Here is a 14,625-nt window from a genome sequence, read left to right on the forward strand (position 1 = left end):
CTGTTAAAATATTTATTCCTCAAAAATCTAAAGATCCATTCTTCTGCTAATTATCTCACTCAAAAGTATCTTAAAAGTATTTGTTTTTCCCCAGCTGAGGACATGCTCATTGATTTCAGAGAGAGGAAGGAGAGAGAGAAACATTGGTGGGTGAATCATCAATTGGTTGCTTCCTGTAAGTACCCTGACCGAGGATGCAACCTGCAACCCAGGCATGTGCCCTGACTGGGAATCAAACCCACAACCTTTTGGTATGTGGGATGATGCTCCAACCAGCTGAGAACTGGCCAGGACTCTTACATTTAAAACTAACTCCTTTAAACCTAATTCAGTAAATACCAACAATATTAAATTATGCTCAAACTACTGGAAGGTATCATAAAGAACATCTCCCAAAGAAGCAGTGAAACTGGTATCAGTATCGCTGAAGTGTCCGTGATTGATACCCAGTTTTACTAAGCTAATTTTATGAATTGCTTACAAGTCTTATTTTAAAATTGCTTAATGTAAAACTTACTTCTCAAGGGTCAACTTCTCTACTCTTGAAATTTCATTTTTCAAAATACAGGGCTCCATCAGAAGTAACACCTGCTTAAGTGTGGTTGGTAAGGTAACAATATGGGTGTAATGATTTATAGCTTTAATTTGAACATTTGACCTAAAATGTCATATAGTGTGCTTAAGTGTATATTGTTATGTTACAGAACTATAAGCTTGTGATTTTGTAATAAAAAAGGGGTGTATTTGTGCCAGACCCTGTATAATTCCCCAAGACTTAGAACTTATTTTTAAATGATTCAAGGAGGAGAAAACTAATTAAACTGGTAGCTAGAGCTAAAAGAGGGAAAGCCAGAAAATTCAAATCGATGTAGTAGTCTTCTCCAAAGGAACAGAGAAATACTTCGCACCCATCCCAGAGTCTGAGTGGACACACGCAGAAAGCTGGGCCAATTACCTGCAACATGAGCTCACAGTCATCTCTCCCGACAAAAATCATTTCTCGCGGCAGCCTGTGGCGGGTGCCTCCACTGCTCACCAAAAACCAGGATGTTAAGCTCATTTTCTGCTTAGCTTCTAAGTCTTTGGCAAAGCTACGTCATCCTGCAGAGAGATGTTCGGAAACACACACATTCAGATATTTTTAGCACTAGCATCCAACCACCGAACCCTATCTCCCGGTCTAAGAATAGAGCGGCACTCAACATTCATCCCCGACTACAGACAGTTGCAGGTCCCAGGAAATCACATGTCTACCAAATTAGTGAAGCCCAGAGATTCTTCTAAGAGTTCATTCACCTAAAGATATTAGATAATTACGTACACAGTCAACTTGATATACTTTTATCACACCTCTGAAAGATTGAGCATCACTTATAAAGGTCCAGAAGTCCTTGAGAAAACGGTCACATTAGCATGATGTTAACATCAGTAAATACTAGCAATACTGCACAAGTACATGTCTAACTTATAAATGATTTGAGAGAGAAAGACTACATTCAAATGAATATATTTGATACCTGATTAAGAACTAATAATGGAAACCAAAGAAATTGCTTTGCTGTCTACCAAGTGAGGCCAGCTGTTAGGCTCATGGTGGCAGAGTCGAGTTTCCTGAAATTCTTATTTTTTCTCAAAAGCTCAACTATTATTGGCAAAAGTTTTTTTGTCAATACTTTTCCTTGGAGTGAGAGTCTCAATGTCTTCCAAATACAGAAGGTCTTGACATACATGGTTCCATTTAAGGTTTTGCAACTTCATGCTTTATGATGGTACAAAAGCAATTCACTTTCAATAGAAACAGTACTTCAAATTTTGAAGTACTTCAAAAATTTCGATCTTTTCCTGGGCTAGTGACATGCAGTCCGATACTCTCTCGTAAGGCTGGGCAGCGGCAACCAGCCACAGCTCCCATTCAGCCACGTGGTGAAAAGGAGGGCCAACTGATACTCTACGGTGTGCCGTGCTGATGCCATTTTTTGGGGATATTGTGTTTTCGCATCCCATCATACCAATGAAACACATCTGCTTATGATGACAAAAAGAAGGAAGGCAATTGCCCTTGAGGTGCAACTCAAGATAATTAATTGCTCAACTGTTAGGCTAAAGTAAGTGTTCTGGGCACGTTTACTGTAGGGTAGGTTAAGGTATGGTGTTGGGAAGGCTAGGTGTATTACATGCATTTTCAACTCACAATAGGTTTATTGGAATATAACCGCATCATAAGTTGAGAAGCATCTGTACTCATGTCTACAAACTGCAGTTTGTCTGTCAATCATTGCCTCAAGTAAAAATGGTGTTCTGGGAAAGTAATGGCTAGTTCAGCTCACAACTCCAACCGTGGCACAAATGCTTTCCCTTGACACAACCGTGGTACTTCGGGAGACAGCAGCGATGTGCAAGTGGTACGCTGCAGGAATCTTTAAAATGTGCGACTCTTGACTATTTAGTTAGGGGCGACATCGTTTCCCTTGGACTGTCAAATAAAAAATGACAACAGCCTACACAATAATAGCCATCCAGTGTGAATGAATCATAATTATGCCTATTTTCTTTGTCAGATCCGCAAAATACGTAACACATTTTTTGGTGTGCTGCAGAAGTTCAGTGATTAGTTCATGTGTGCCATGAGATGAAAAAGGCTGCAAATCACTGGTTTACAGCATTAGTGCTTTGTATGCGCTTTCGCTTAGTCATACAGAATATGAGAAAGCTGTGACTCAAAGGTCGAGATTAAATAAAACGAAGCATTTTTACCACTTCATCCAGGGCATTCCCGAGTGAAACCAGCAAATGCACGGCACTGAAGAACACAATCACTATTAGCACGGTTTGGCGCTAATGCCTCAATGTGCGTGCTAAGGACCAGCAACTTACCCACCATCTGTTCGTGCTCTCCATTCAAGTATCAGTAAAATAGGAAGGCAAATACTGTTTTGTATTGTTATAAAAACAAGTTTAACCTCGTGACCTTGACACGGTTTCAGGACTCCTGAAGGTCTAATGGATGGAGTTTTGAGCACTGTTGTCCTGGAGGATGTGGTTCTGCCATTAAGGACAGAAACACTGGAGTCACACAGACCGACAGTAGCAGTTCAACTCCTGGTGCCACCACTTCTGATCCTGCCAGTCACCCCACGTCCCTTTATTTTCTCTTCTATACAATGAGAATAATGACAGCATCTACTCAACAGTTTTTTCTTATGAAATAAAAAAAAAAAAACAGTGCCTGTAAATGTTTTTCCATAAAGTGATACATTCTGATACAGTTTAATTAGAAGCAAACTATACTACAGTGGAATGAGATATTCTAAAATGAGAAATATAGCTGTACTTTAAAGCAAAATCTTGTCAAATGTAGAATTCTGTGTTAAGGTAAAAATCTTACATGGTACAAATATATCTACACATTCATGAAACAAAGGGTTTCAACAAAACAGGCATATGTTTTCTGTAAAGCTAAAAGTCCTATTCCCGTTAGCTTATCTAATTGATATGATCAGTTTATGTGGCCTCTCTAATCTTCCATTCAATCCCTAACTCCCCGATGCTGGTGTTCTTAGCCTCCCACGTGTCTACTTGCTGTCAAATCGGTTTTCAGTATTTCGCACACACTTCCTGGGCAAGCGGAGAGAATCAAACTTTGCCTGAGAAAAAGCCTCTCATCTAAATACGGTATATAATTTGCATACTGCCTTTTCAAGGAAGGACAATTTTAAAACATGACACTAATAAGTAGGTCAGTAGCTTTACGATTATCTGAGAACAGTGAAGAAAAAACATTACCATAAGATGTTAAAAGGAAGTCAAATTAACCTAAATAAACTAGAACACCTGAGGCAAACATAGGCAACAGGCACGGTTTCTTAACATTTTCGAAATCACAAAGTTATACATAAGCATTATTCTTATGCTACAAAAACATTGTTTTAAGCATTCATAAAATATCAAGCATAATTACATAACATACAAAACATAATATAAAACTCCAACATAAGCACATAATAATATTAAAAAGTCATGGTTTTTTAGACCCTTTTGACATACAATGATTATTTAAAAAGGTAATTAAAAGAATACAACTTTTATGAAAAACAAAAAAACCACACATAATCCTCGAGGTGAGGTGTATTTTTTTTTGTTATTGGGGTGAGTCCTTTTTCTGCCTTCCCTACAATGAATGGGAGGGAGGGAGATACAACAGAAAGCTACTGTCTCTCAGTTTTCATAAGGGGCTCTCCACTCCGTAACTCTGACGCATACTTGTTTTGGCCAATGGATGATGTCAGTAGACGTGATACCATCAGAGGTTACGCACAGTGTTTGTGCAGTCGGGCCTGCCCTCTTCTGCCTCTGCCGTCATCAGAAAAAGAACATGCCCTGGTTCAAGGTGAATGAGAGACACATGGAACAGACACAGGCCTGAAGTACAAAGTGAAGCCAGTCCTCGGTATACCATCCAACCCCTCGCTAAACGACAGATACAAGAGCAGCAACAGCAATGGTTGTTGTTTGACGCCACTGGGAGACATGAGATGATGTGCTTCATCATTGACTATAATGTACGGAAGGTGAGTATCATTTACTAAAACACAGTATTTTTTTTAAAAAAGTTCATTCACAATCCAATACACTCACTTGAATGTTTTTAAAAAGAATACACAAATAGAATTTTTGTTGAGGCTGTCTTTTCCCCTCAGTTTACTCTTTTCACAATGGTAGCATCCATTGGTACAACAAACGTAAGGCTGCTATGCATTACAGAACTACAAACGGCGAGTGAAGAAATTTTGTGGCTTATTTTAATAAAGAATCCAACGACTGGAGAATCCAGCAGTGGGAGAAGAGTCAAGCTCACTTTTTCTTTAGGAAAAAGGAAAAAGGTGAACACCCACAATTTATTACTACCACCACCACCACCACCCACCCCCCACCCCCCCACCGAAACAGCACAATATGTCCACAGGAGAATCTTACAATCTCCCCCAACAACGGGCAATAAACACGCTGCTGATGGTACAGGGGATGAGTCAAGGAATGACCTGCAGAGCATCAATGCCCTTAGCTCAGCACAGCACCGTACCCCATCCTTGCCTGCAACTGACGGCTGCATGTTTGGAGTCTCTCTGATTTACTCATTTCAGATAATACACCCCCACTTTCTTGTGGGAAAGGGGGTTTGGGCAGTTGGCCCTAAGTGCTCTCTTTATGGACTTTCAACTGATCTTGTTTTTGATTCATACCTGATCTCTGCCTCCAAGATTCCTGGTTATCTCAAATTCCCAAGTCTAGCCACAACTCTGTGAGAATTCATTTACTTCTTTATACCTCCTTAGTAGGCACTTAGGTTTCACTATCTTCCTTCAAAAGCTTCCTCTCTTCCAGAACTTTCTCAACTTCACTCTTCCTAAGTGGTTTCCTCTGTTTATTTTAGTGAAATTTTGGAAAGGGATAGAGAAAACTCCAGGGGTTCTATTTATTACATGTCCTGTTTATTTTTCTTAACAAGAGAAATAAAAGTGAAACCATTCCTAGAACAACACTTGATGAGTAATATTTTAGTTACTTGAAGCTTTCCCTCCTTCTATTCAATTATATGCAGGCACATAAATGTCCTGATGATTATGATTATTATAGATGTCAAGATATAAAAGCCTATCATTTTCTAAGCCTAGCTAACATGCTTTTGAAATAAAATACAGGAGAGATAAAGTAGAACAGCTATGCAGAATATAATAAAATATCTCAATGACTATGTACTATCTCAGTTTTCATTATGTGCTATAATTTTTCCTTTATTTCTTTTTGCAGAATCAGTCAAAAATTTTAGCTACTCTAAGGTAAGTAAATTTCTAATAATAATATCTGCTCTCCATGTTTGTAGTTTGGCTATTTCATTCTTATTTTTCTGAATTCAAATTTCAGGTTAGGTACTAGTATTATTGCAAGCACCATCTATCATGCAATAGCAACTAAATGTAAGGGGCAAACGTCTCCACCAGTCATGTTAATCTAACTCTGGATATGTCCCCAGTCACTGGAGCAATGAGGACAGTGTAGTTTGCCATAGAACACATGTTATGCTTAATACGTTTCCTTACTCTCAAGTGAAATGTCCAAGGGATTATTGTTGGTAGATGCATGAATTTGGAAAGAAGTTAGGATAAGGAAAACTAATCAATGGGTTGAAAACTTGGGTTGTTATGAGGAAGTACTTTGAAATACATCTGTCATTAGGCACTTACTCTGCCCTTATCAGGTATAATTTTTGAAGCTGATGACAAAACAATGAACAAAACCTCCTTACCTCAATGCAGCTGATGTTGCAGTCAAATCATAAATACATTAAAATCTGTCATCATTTGTCCCAGCTTAACCCTTACCTTGGTAAACTCTATGGAAGCTACATAGGGGCATCGTGGAATATGGAAATAAGAAGCCCCACACCCCATTCCTCCACCTTAACAACTACTGAATTGCCTAAGAACTGTCTAAAGTACCTACTTTAGGACTTTGGTGTCTATTCAAAGAGCTTGGTAATTTTCAGTGAATTTCAGTCTCTCACATGGTCTCCTATTCTCCATTCCAAAAGCTGTTAAGAAGCAGCCTGGGGAGAGCACCCTACATTTCGCAGGTGGCCTTCTGGGGCCAGGATGTGCAATAAAAACTTTATCTTCCAAATATGCTTGTGTGCTGATTGCTGCTTTTGATCACTGAGCCTTTGAGCTGGCCACCACTGCTTCAGTTCCCATGGGCTTGAAGCAACTTTCAAAGAATTTAAAGAGACAATGTATGTTTATTGGTTTGTTTTCTTTCCCCTTTTGAAAGCTAGGCACTTAAGGAAATCTCTGTCAAGTCACTCACTCTCTGATCACAGAGATGACAGAACAGAAATTTCAGTGACTAACAACACAACCACTTGCAAAAACAGTTTTGAAAAGTAAAAGATGACTGGCTTAAGCACTCAACAAGAAAGATTCAGCAATCCCTGAGGAGTGGGACAAATGAAATTCCAGATTTACCATAACATAAGTCTTACAGTGTCAGTTCTCCCTCCTTCCCTTCCCTCTCCCCCTCTTCCTTTCATTCTTTATATAAATATACCTATTTATAGAAAATAAATGAATATACATGCATAACTTGGAGATATTGTGGAATTGGTTCCAGACACTGCAATAAAGAAAATATCACAATAAAGCAAGTCATACAAATTGTTTGGTTTCCCAGTGCACACTAAAGTTATGTTTATACTATATTGTCTATAAATGCGACAGCAATATGCCTAAAAAAATGTATACACCTTAATTTAAAAATATTAAGGAACCTCAACTAACTACAAGCATAATGAACAAAAAGATCCACACTAAGACATGTTATATTCAAACTGTCAAACTGAAAGAAAAACACAATTTTGAAAACATCAAGAGAAAAGATTGGTCATGTACAAGGGACACTCAGTAAGATTAACAGCTGATTTCTCCTCATAAACCATGGAGGTCAGAAGGCAGTGGAATGACATATTTAAAGACTTGAAACTGTTACTATCTTTCAAGAATAAATTACAACTAATACAAAAATAGTTGAGGACTTCAATATCCCTGTTTTAAGAATGCAACACCCAACCAGACAGAAGATCAGTAAGAAAACAGAGAACCTGACAACACTATAAGCCACTATGACCTAACAGATGTAAACACAACACTCTACTCAACTGCGCAGAATCACATTTTTTTCAAGTACATTATAGAACATTCTCCAGGAGAGACCAGTACATGAGGCCTAACACGAGTCTTAACAAATTTTAGAAGACTGAAATCCTACAAAACAACTTTCCCAATCACAATGGAATAAAATTAGAAATCAGTAGTGACAGAGGCAAAGTGGAAAATCAGCAATATGTGGAAATTAAACAGTACACTCTTCAACAGCCAATGTGTAAAAGAAGTGATCATAAGAGAACAGGACAATACGGAGACAAAAGAAAAAAATATACGACATACCAAACCAAAGGCTTTAGTTATTTTATTTTTGGAGCTTTAGTGAGTAGGCAACATAAGTCTCAGGTGAGATGCTACTGTAAAAGCATCAACCTTCCAAATTAAAGATTAAATTAAATGAGAATATAGCCAGGGTACTATTACTATTTGCTATCTGATAAAATATAAGAATTTATCTAATAAGGAATTTAAGAGATTAAAAGATTAGTCCAAAAACCTACTAGTAAAGTTTCAAGGATTAGACCATATGGCATATATTAACCCATTAATCGTAACTCATATAATTAACATCTGTATGGCTTAGGTCCAGAATTAAGCTAAACAGATTCACAGTCTTAAAAGTTTCACACATAATTCCAAAAAAATCTACAAAACTCTAATTACATTGACTCTATTTTGTATTGACTGCCAGTCAGTAGATGCCATGAGGAGACAAGATTATTGTGATACTAGAACAAACAAGCAGCTGTCATTACCCCAGACTGGGATAGGAAGACCAGGGGTGGTATAATTCCAAGCAAGTGCAGAGCTGAAATACAGACCTTTCTTCATCTCTGTATCCTCAGAGCCTAGTTTCACATCTAGTGTCTCAAAAGCTATTTTTAATGAATGAATGCGTAGCTCTGGAGCTGCTTACAAGTCTTTTTGAGGTGAGGATAATCTTGAACCTCCAGGGATAAGCAGTTAAAAATTAGTCATGGAACCTTCACTACAATTAAATCTAGCCATTAAAAAAATCCTAGGTACTGCGCCCCTCCCCATTCTTCTGCCTCTCGCACCCTCTTTATCTCCCTGCCATAGGCAAAGCTTAAGGCTCTGACATTTGAAGGTCAGCTGGAGGTAAACACTGACTCAGCATCCCAGGGCCGTTTCTGTGTTCCTAGTGGCTGTAATTAGCCTTAAAAACGGACTATCCTGTTAGATCAGAGCTCATTTCACGATCTATGAACTAAAAATTTAATACTTAAGCTTTAGATTTTAAAAAATAAAACAAAAACTCTGCAGATATTCAGCAGAGACACAGCCTCACTGTACTAATGACTTTCAGCTCTGGTTTATTTATACTAAGAAATGTTGCTTCTAGTCACTTCTAATTCACACTGAGGAATGATGGCAATAAGAGTCTGAGTGATCTTAATTACTATATAAAGCTCTGAGACAATAACAGAAGTGCCCTTGCTACATAATAACATTATAATACAACTATGAACTAATACATCACAACCCATGGCAAAGAACTGTTTACTCAGAGTATTAGGTTTTAGGGGAAATAAAAGCAACTATTATATCAATGACCATCAGTGTGCGCAATTTCTTGAGCTGAAACACATGTTAAGAAGGACAGTCTACCCTTATGCTTCTGGCAATTGGCTGGCTGATTCCCCACCAGATGGCTTTACAGAGAGTGAACCTTTTCCTACTCCACGACCCCTGCTAACTGAGGAAGGAATAACTGACTTCGCACTAGGGCTATCTACACAGTTGACAACGCTTTCCTCGGACCTGTGCAATCCTCATTTTAGTGAAATATCATCAGTGTATGCTTCCACGTGACAATTTTCCTTCTACCAAGAGGTATGAGAGGGTGCCAAGGATCTCCACGGGCTTGGCCCAGTGCCTGGCTAGTGCTAGGTTTCCTGAATGAATAAATAGTAGGAGAAAGAAGATGTGGTTTCCTCACAAAACAAAAACTTTAAAAGAAGGGTGGGGGAAGAGTGATAAAGTTCACCTCCTGAAATTGTCATCTGAACAAGCAGTAAAGCTGATAAATTAAAATGCACTAAGTGACTGCGTTGATTGTTACATAGGCTTTTAAAGTGTCCATCATGTCTTTGAGCAAAAAGGAAAAAGGATTCACGAACACGGACAGCAGCGTGGTGATTGTGGGGGGAAGGGTGTGTGAGGGGACTAAAAGATAATGGAAAAACAAAAGTGGGGGGGCAGGTACAGTGATTTCCAGATGCCTCCAACCCCCATGCATGCACAGTGCTCCCCAAGGGTGATGCATTTCTTACAGTTGTTGAACTGGCACATCATCATCATGCAAAGTCCATAGTTCACAATACATTATGGTTCACTCTTGGTATTGCACATCCTATGGGCTTGGACAAATGTACAATGGCATGTATCCACCATTATGGTATCACTGAATATTTTTACTGCCCTAAATATCTTCTGTCTTTTCACTCTCTCCATAGTTTTGCCTTTTCTGGATGTCATGTCATTGGAATCATATAGTGTGCAGCCTTTTCAGACTGGCTTCTTTCACTTAGTAACAGGCACTTAAGGTTTCTACATGTCTTTTCATGGCTTGATAGCTCATTTTTTTTCTGTGCTCATTAATATCCTATTGTCTGGGGGTAGCCTGGTTCGTGCATCCAGTCACCTGCTGGAAGACATCTTGGTTGCTTCCAAACTTTGGCAATTATGAATAAAGCTGCTATAAATACCGTGTCTTTTTATCCCATCATACAAAGTATACTGAAGGTAAGTGAATAAACTTTAAAGAAATGTATATTTAGGATTCATATTTAACATTTTCCCCCTACTAAATCCTTAATAGAAAATATCCTCAACACTAAAATCTCTGCCCTTCAACCCCACATATTTCCAAAATGAATTAAGTTATTGGGGTTGCATTTCAGCTAAGGACTCAAGATCAAATAAGGTACATATATGACTGATCATATGTTACAAAAGCAATAGACAGGATTTTCAATCATCTCTTATAGTAGGTAGCGTTTACTCTGTGCCAATGTTCTAATAACTTGATACACACATTGTTCTTAACCACAAAAATTGTATGAGTTCTGGAAAATGAACCTTAACACGATACATCAAGTACACAAGAGGATTCCATTATAGAGAGTACTATAAAATGAATTAATCACTTATCTTCATTCGCAAGTATTTCAGTACTAAGCACAATAGATAACAGAGTGTGATGATCAGGGTAGAAAAAGTTTCTGATGTCACAGAAGCAGTAATAGATAAAGGAAAGTTGGGTAAATGAATAAAACCGCTTCAGTGACAATGGAAAGACAGGAACGTGAAAAGACAAAGAGCATGCATGACGCAACAGTTTCCGGGCGGTGCTGGGTGGTCCAGGGAAACATCTCTGAGAAAGTGACACACACTTAGAACATATTAAAAAATTCGGCTCTGCTGTGTAATTAACTTGACTCAGGACAGATAATGAAATACACTCTTGGGAAAAAAATTATTTCTTTTAAATCTCCACCCCCACTTGAAACTGTATAGCCAATCCAGAAAAATAAATCCACAGCTGTGCTTTTTTTGGATACCCACCAAGATGCTTGTTCTAGGCTTATGTGAACAAACTCCGCACTGGGAAAATTCTTGCTTCCATGTACTGCTGATTATTTTCGAATGAGTGCTCCAAATTTTGCCTATATCATTTGTCATTTATATAATTTTTTAAAAAAACAGTTAAAGCAAATGTGTACTAAGAAAAAAAGGTAATTTACAACTTTTGCCTGAAATAGCAATTGACCGTAAAATTTTTTTCATAAAAAATAGGTGAAGATGATATGCCAAATATACAATAGTCAGATAAACTATATCTGAGCTTCTTAAATATTTTCAAAAGACTTAGGTTTGATGGAAAAAAATAGTAATGTACTAATACATCATGTCTTCATAAAAATCATTTTATAAAGTACTTAAAGAAAATGCTTGAGAAAACAAGTTATAATTTTCCATAAATTATCTAGACATTCAAAGTTCTTGCCAAATTTTCTCTGCCAGTTTAGGAAAAATGGAAAGTCTGGCTGGCTCTCTTTTTTAGAACTGTAAAAACGGTGTTAAAAATTAATGCCGTTTTACAGCAATAAGTCAACGAAGACTTAGATTCAAACATTTATGAAGTTACTCCTTTGTGCCAGTAACTGTGTGAGGTTTTTACGCTTTCATTCTTCATTCTCCTCCCTCAAGCATGTGAGAAATATTTTCCCCTTGCAGTTAATGACTGCCCAAGGTCACAAATCTGGTCGTATAAACAGCAGCCATCTGGACTCAAACCTGGGCTTTGAAATACCAACTTCTAGGCTTTTCCACAACCACTATCCCCTCTGTATGTTTTTCAAGTATATCTTCAAATGATGTTAATGACCCCAGTTCCTTGAGACTCAGATTTGGCTCAAGAATGTGGAAATGGCTACAGAGCCACATATTTTTACCTAATAACATGTTCTCTGACACTTTCTTTTTGAGCAATAAGCACCGACGGTTCACGGATAATCAGTCCATTTTCAATTTACCTCTTACTCTCCTGCTTGGCCACCCGCAGGCTGGAACATTCCCTCCCTGAGAAGCTCACAGACGAATAAGACTCGATCAGTTTACACTACAATCAGAGCCCACTTATCAGCTGGCCCATCTAGAGGAATGACTTACAAATCAGGCTATAGCACAGAATAGAAACCTTGAACCGAAAGAACTGCCAGCTATCTCTGGGCTCACTGAACAACTATGTATCAAAAGAACCTCTCCAGGTCATATGTCACTAGGAGTAGTAGATTCACAGATTAGTCAATTACATAAGCAACCAAGACTATCTTTTGGCTGACACTGTTCAATAATCACTTCGACTGTTACTGTATCTGTAAGTCTATGCTTTCATATATTACAGTCCATTAGACTACTGATGCTAAGTGATCAGGCTCACCATTCCCAGAATACCATTAGATCTGTAATTGTTTGCTGGAAACATTTTGTAATGGGAATACTTCTGGGAAGGCACTTCTTTCAAAAGAGGGTATAGCTCCAGGCATAACTAAAGATGATCCCCTATCGACCGTTATTCCATTCGGAGAAGAGCTTTTGCAAGTTTGAGGATTAAAAAAAAACAACTAAAATAGATTGGTGGTACTTTTAACAATATTACTGGGAGATAACGCTCCAAGCCCAAGTGAGTAGTAGGACCTGCCAAAAAAGGTTTACCTTCCAAAGACTTTCTCTTTCTTCAGTGCTGCCTTTCCTTCCTCCTCTGTCTAGCCCCCTTTCCATCTTCGTCCCATCTCCGTGCACCACCGTATACCACACTCACCTTCCAGTTCCTTCGACTGTCCCTTATTTCTTTGTGACACAATGGGCCGGAAACAGAACACTGAAGAACATTTTAAATGGTCACGTGCACAATATTACTTTAAGTGTTGGGCCTGGAGATTCAAGACTGGTTCAGTATCGTGTATCATATAGTAGCGGTGCCAAAACCAAAACGAAGCTCTGACTCCTTGTGCAAAGTATGCCTTTATTCACATCGTGTTGACAAAGTGTGTGTGTCTGTGTCTCTGTGTGTTTATCCTAGGGTCAGGAAACAACCTCCAAAGTCATCAGCGACAGAAAAGAACCAAGCTGCCAGTCTGGTTTTCCTGCAGTGGATGTGATGACAGTATTTATCAAATAAAATGACATATGTGTTTTATAAAACACATATCAGTGTTTATAAAACAAATTTAGGGTTATATAGTGGTTGTCTCAAAAAATTAATTTGGTTCCTGCCTTCATGTGGTTCCCAGTATTTCCCCCTATAGTTTTGCTTCCAAGAGGTGTTTAAGAATCATAGCACAAGATATAATAATCTTGCATTTTTCAGATATCCATTAATTTCATATTCATTTCCTATAGAAAATTAGATAATATACTTCTACATGATTAAATACACATACTTACTCAAAATATGAAAAGAAGTAAATGACTTCCTGGTCCCAGTAAGTGCCCATGAACTGATTCGTAAATTTCTTAATTGTTCTTCCCTGTTCTGGACATCAGCCCTTATTCTATCCCTATTTTTGACACTGATATGCTTGATAAACATTACTTTTGCTTTCTTCATTTATGCTGGGTCCAGCATAGGTGTATGCAAGTTTTTATACATTTTTAAGAAGTGATTTTTAATATTATATTTGAATTTTGTCATGTAGTAAACGTTTTAGAGCAAACGGTGTATATATATATATATATAAAAACTCAAATCGTGTCATCAGACAGTAAGTTTGTAACAGAATGCAAACAAATTTCTAAATTTTACTTACAGTTCATTTAACTGCATTCTGATTGCTCCCACCACTCCAATTGACTAATTTTACATTCCAGATTTTGTACAGTGGCTTTGACATTCTGGAATTTGCTATGCACCACTTGGAAACATAGGGTCAAACTGCGCTTTCTCACTTCAGGGAAAGGCTCCTATCTTTATTGAACAGCCCAACACAGAATGCCCCACACAGGTGAAGGTAGAGTGTAGTGGAAGTGACAGGTAGTGAGTAAACGAACAACAAAGATTTCACTCCTGGGTTTCCTCCGGAAGGAAACAGGAGAATCACTAGATTAGAGAAACAGTGTATGTTTCCTTCAATAGCTCTTCAGCTTAAACACAAACTCAAACCAAACTCTATTTACTGTCCCTCTGTCAAAGTGCACACACGCCTACACACAGGTCCCTGACCCCAAAAAGGGACAGCTCAGTGTCACTTCTGTCAGCTAGTCCGTCACAGCAAAACTGAGTCAGTGACATTCCAGGAATAGAAAACAGTGTATTCCACTTACAAACGTTGTTTAATGCGATACTGGTTGTTAGAAAATATTTCAATAGCATATTCAGAAAACT

The 14,625-nt window shown here is 38.1% G+C and overlaps 1 protein-coding gene across 12 annotated transcripts in view; it reads right to left on the minus strand.

Moving 5' to 3' along the window:
• The window catches only part of CEP170 (centrosomal protein 170), a 99,870-nt gene that overhangs the window by 75,459 nt on the left and 9,786 nt on the right, over nt 1-14,625 (minus strand). For 11 of the 12 annotated variants that reach the window (XM_028531102.2, XM_036016145.1, XM_036016147.1 and 8 more), the window contains exon 2: nt 956-1,101. In XM_028531102.2, the coding sequence (XP_028386903.1) occupies nt 956-1,060 (105 nt within the window). In that variant the 5' untranslated portion in view covers nt 1,061-1,101. Of the gene's footprint in view, nt 1-955; nt 1,497-14,625 lie in introns of those variants that run through there. The other variant, XM_036016143.1, reaches the window with a different exon arrangement.

Source organism: Phyllostomus discolor, chromosome 15 (genome assembly GCF_004126475.2).
Source record: "Phyllostomus discolor isolate MPI-MPIP mPhyDis1 chromosome 15, mPhyDis1.pri.v3, whole genome shotgun sequence".
NCBI classification, from domain to species: Eukaryota; Metazoa; Chordata; class Mammalia; order Chiroptera; family Phyllostomidae; genus Phyllostomus; species Phyllostomus discolor.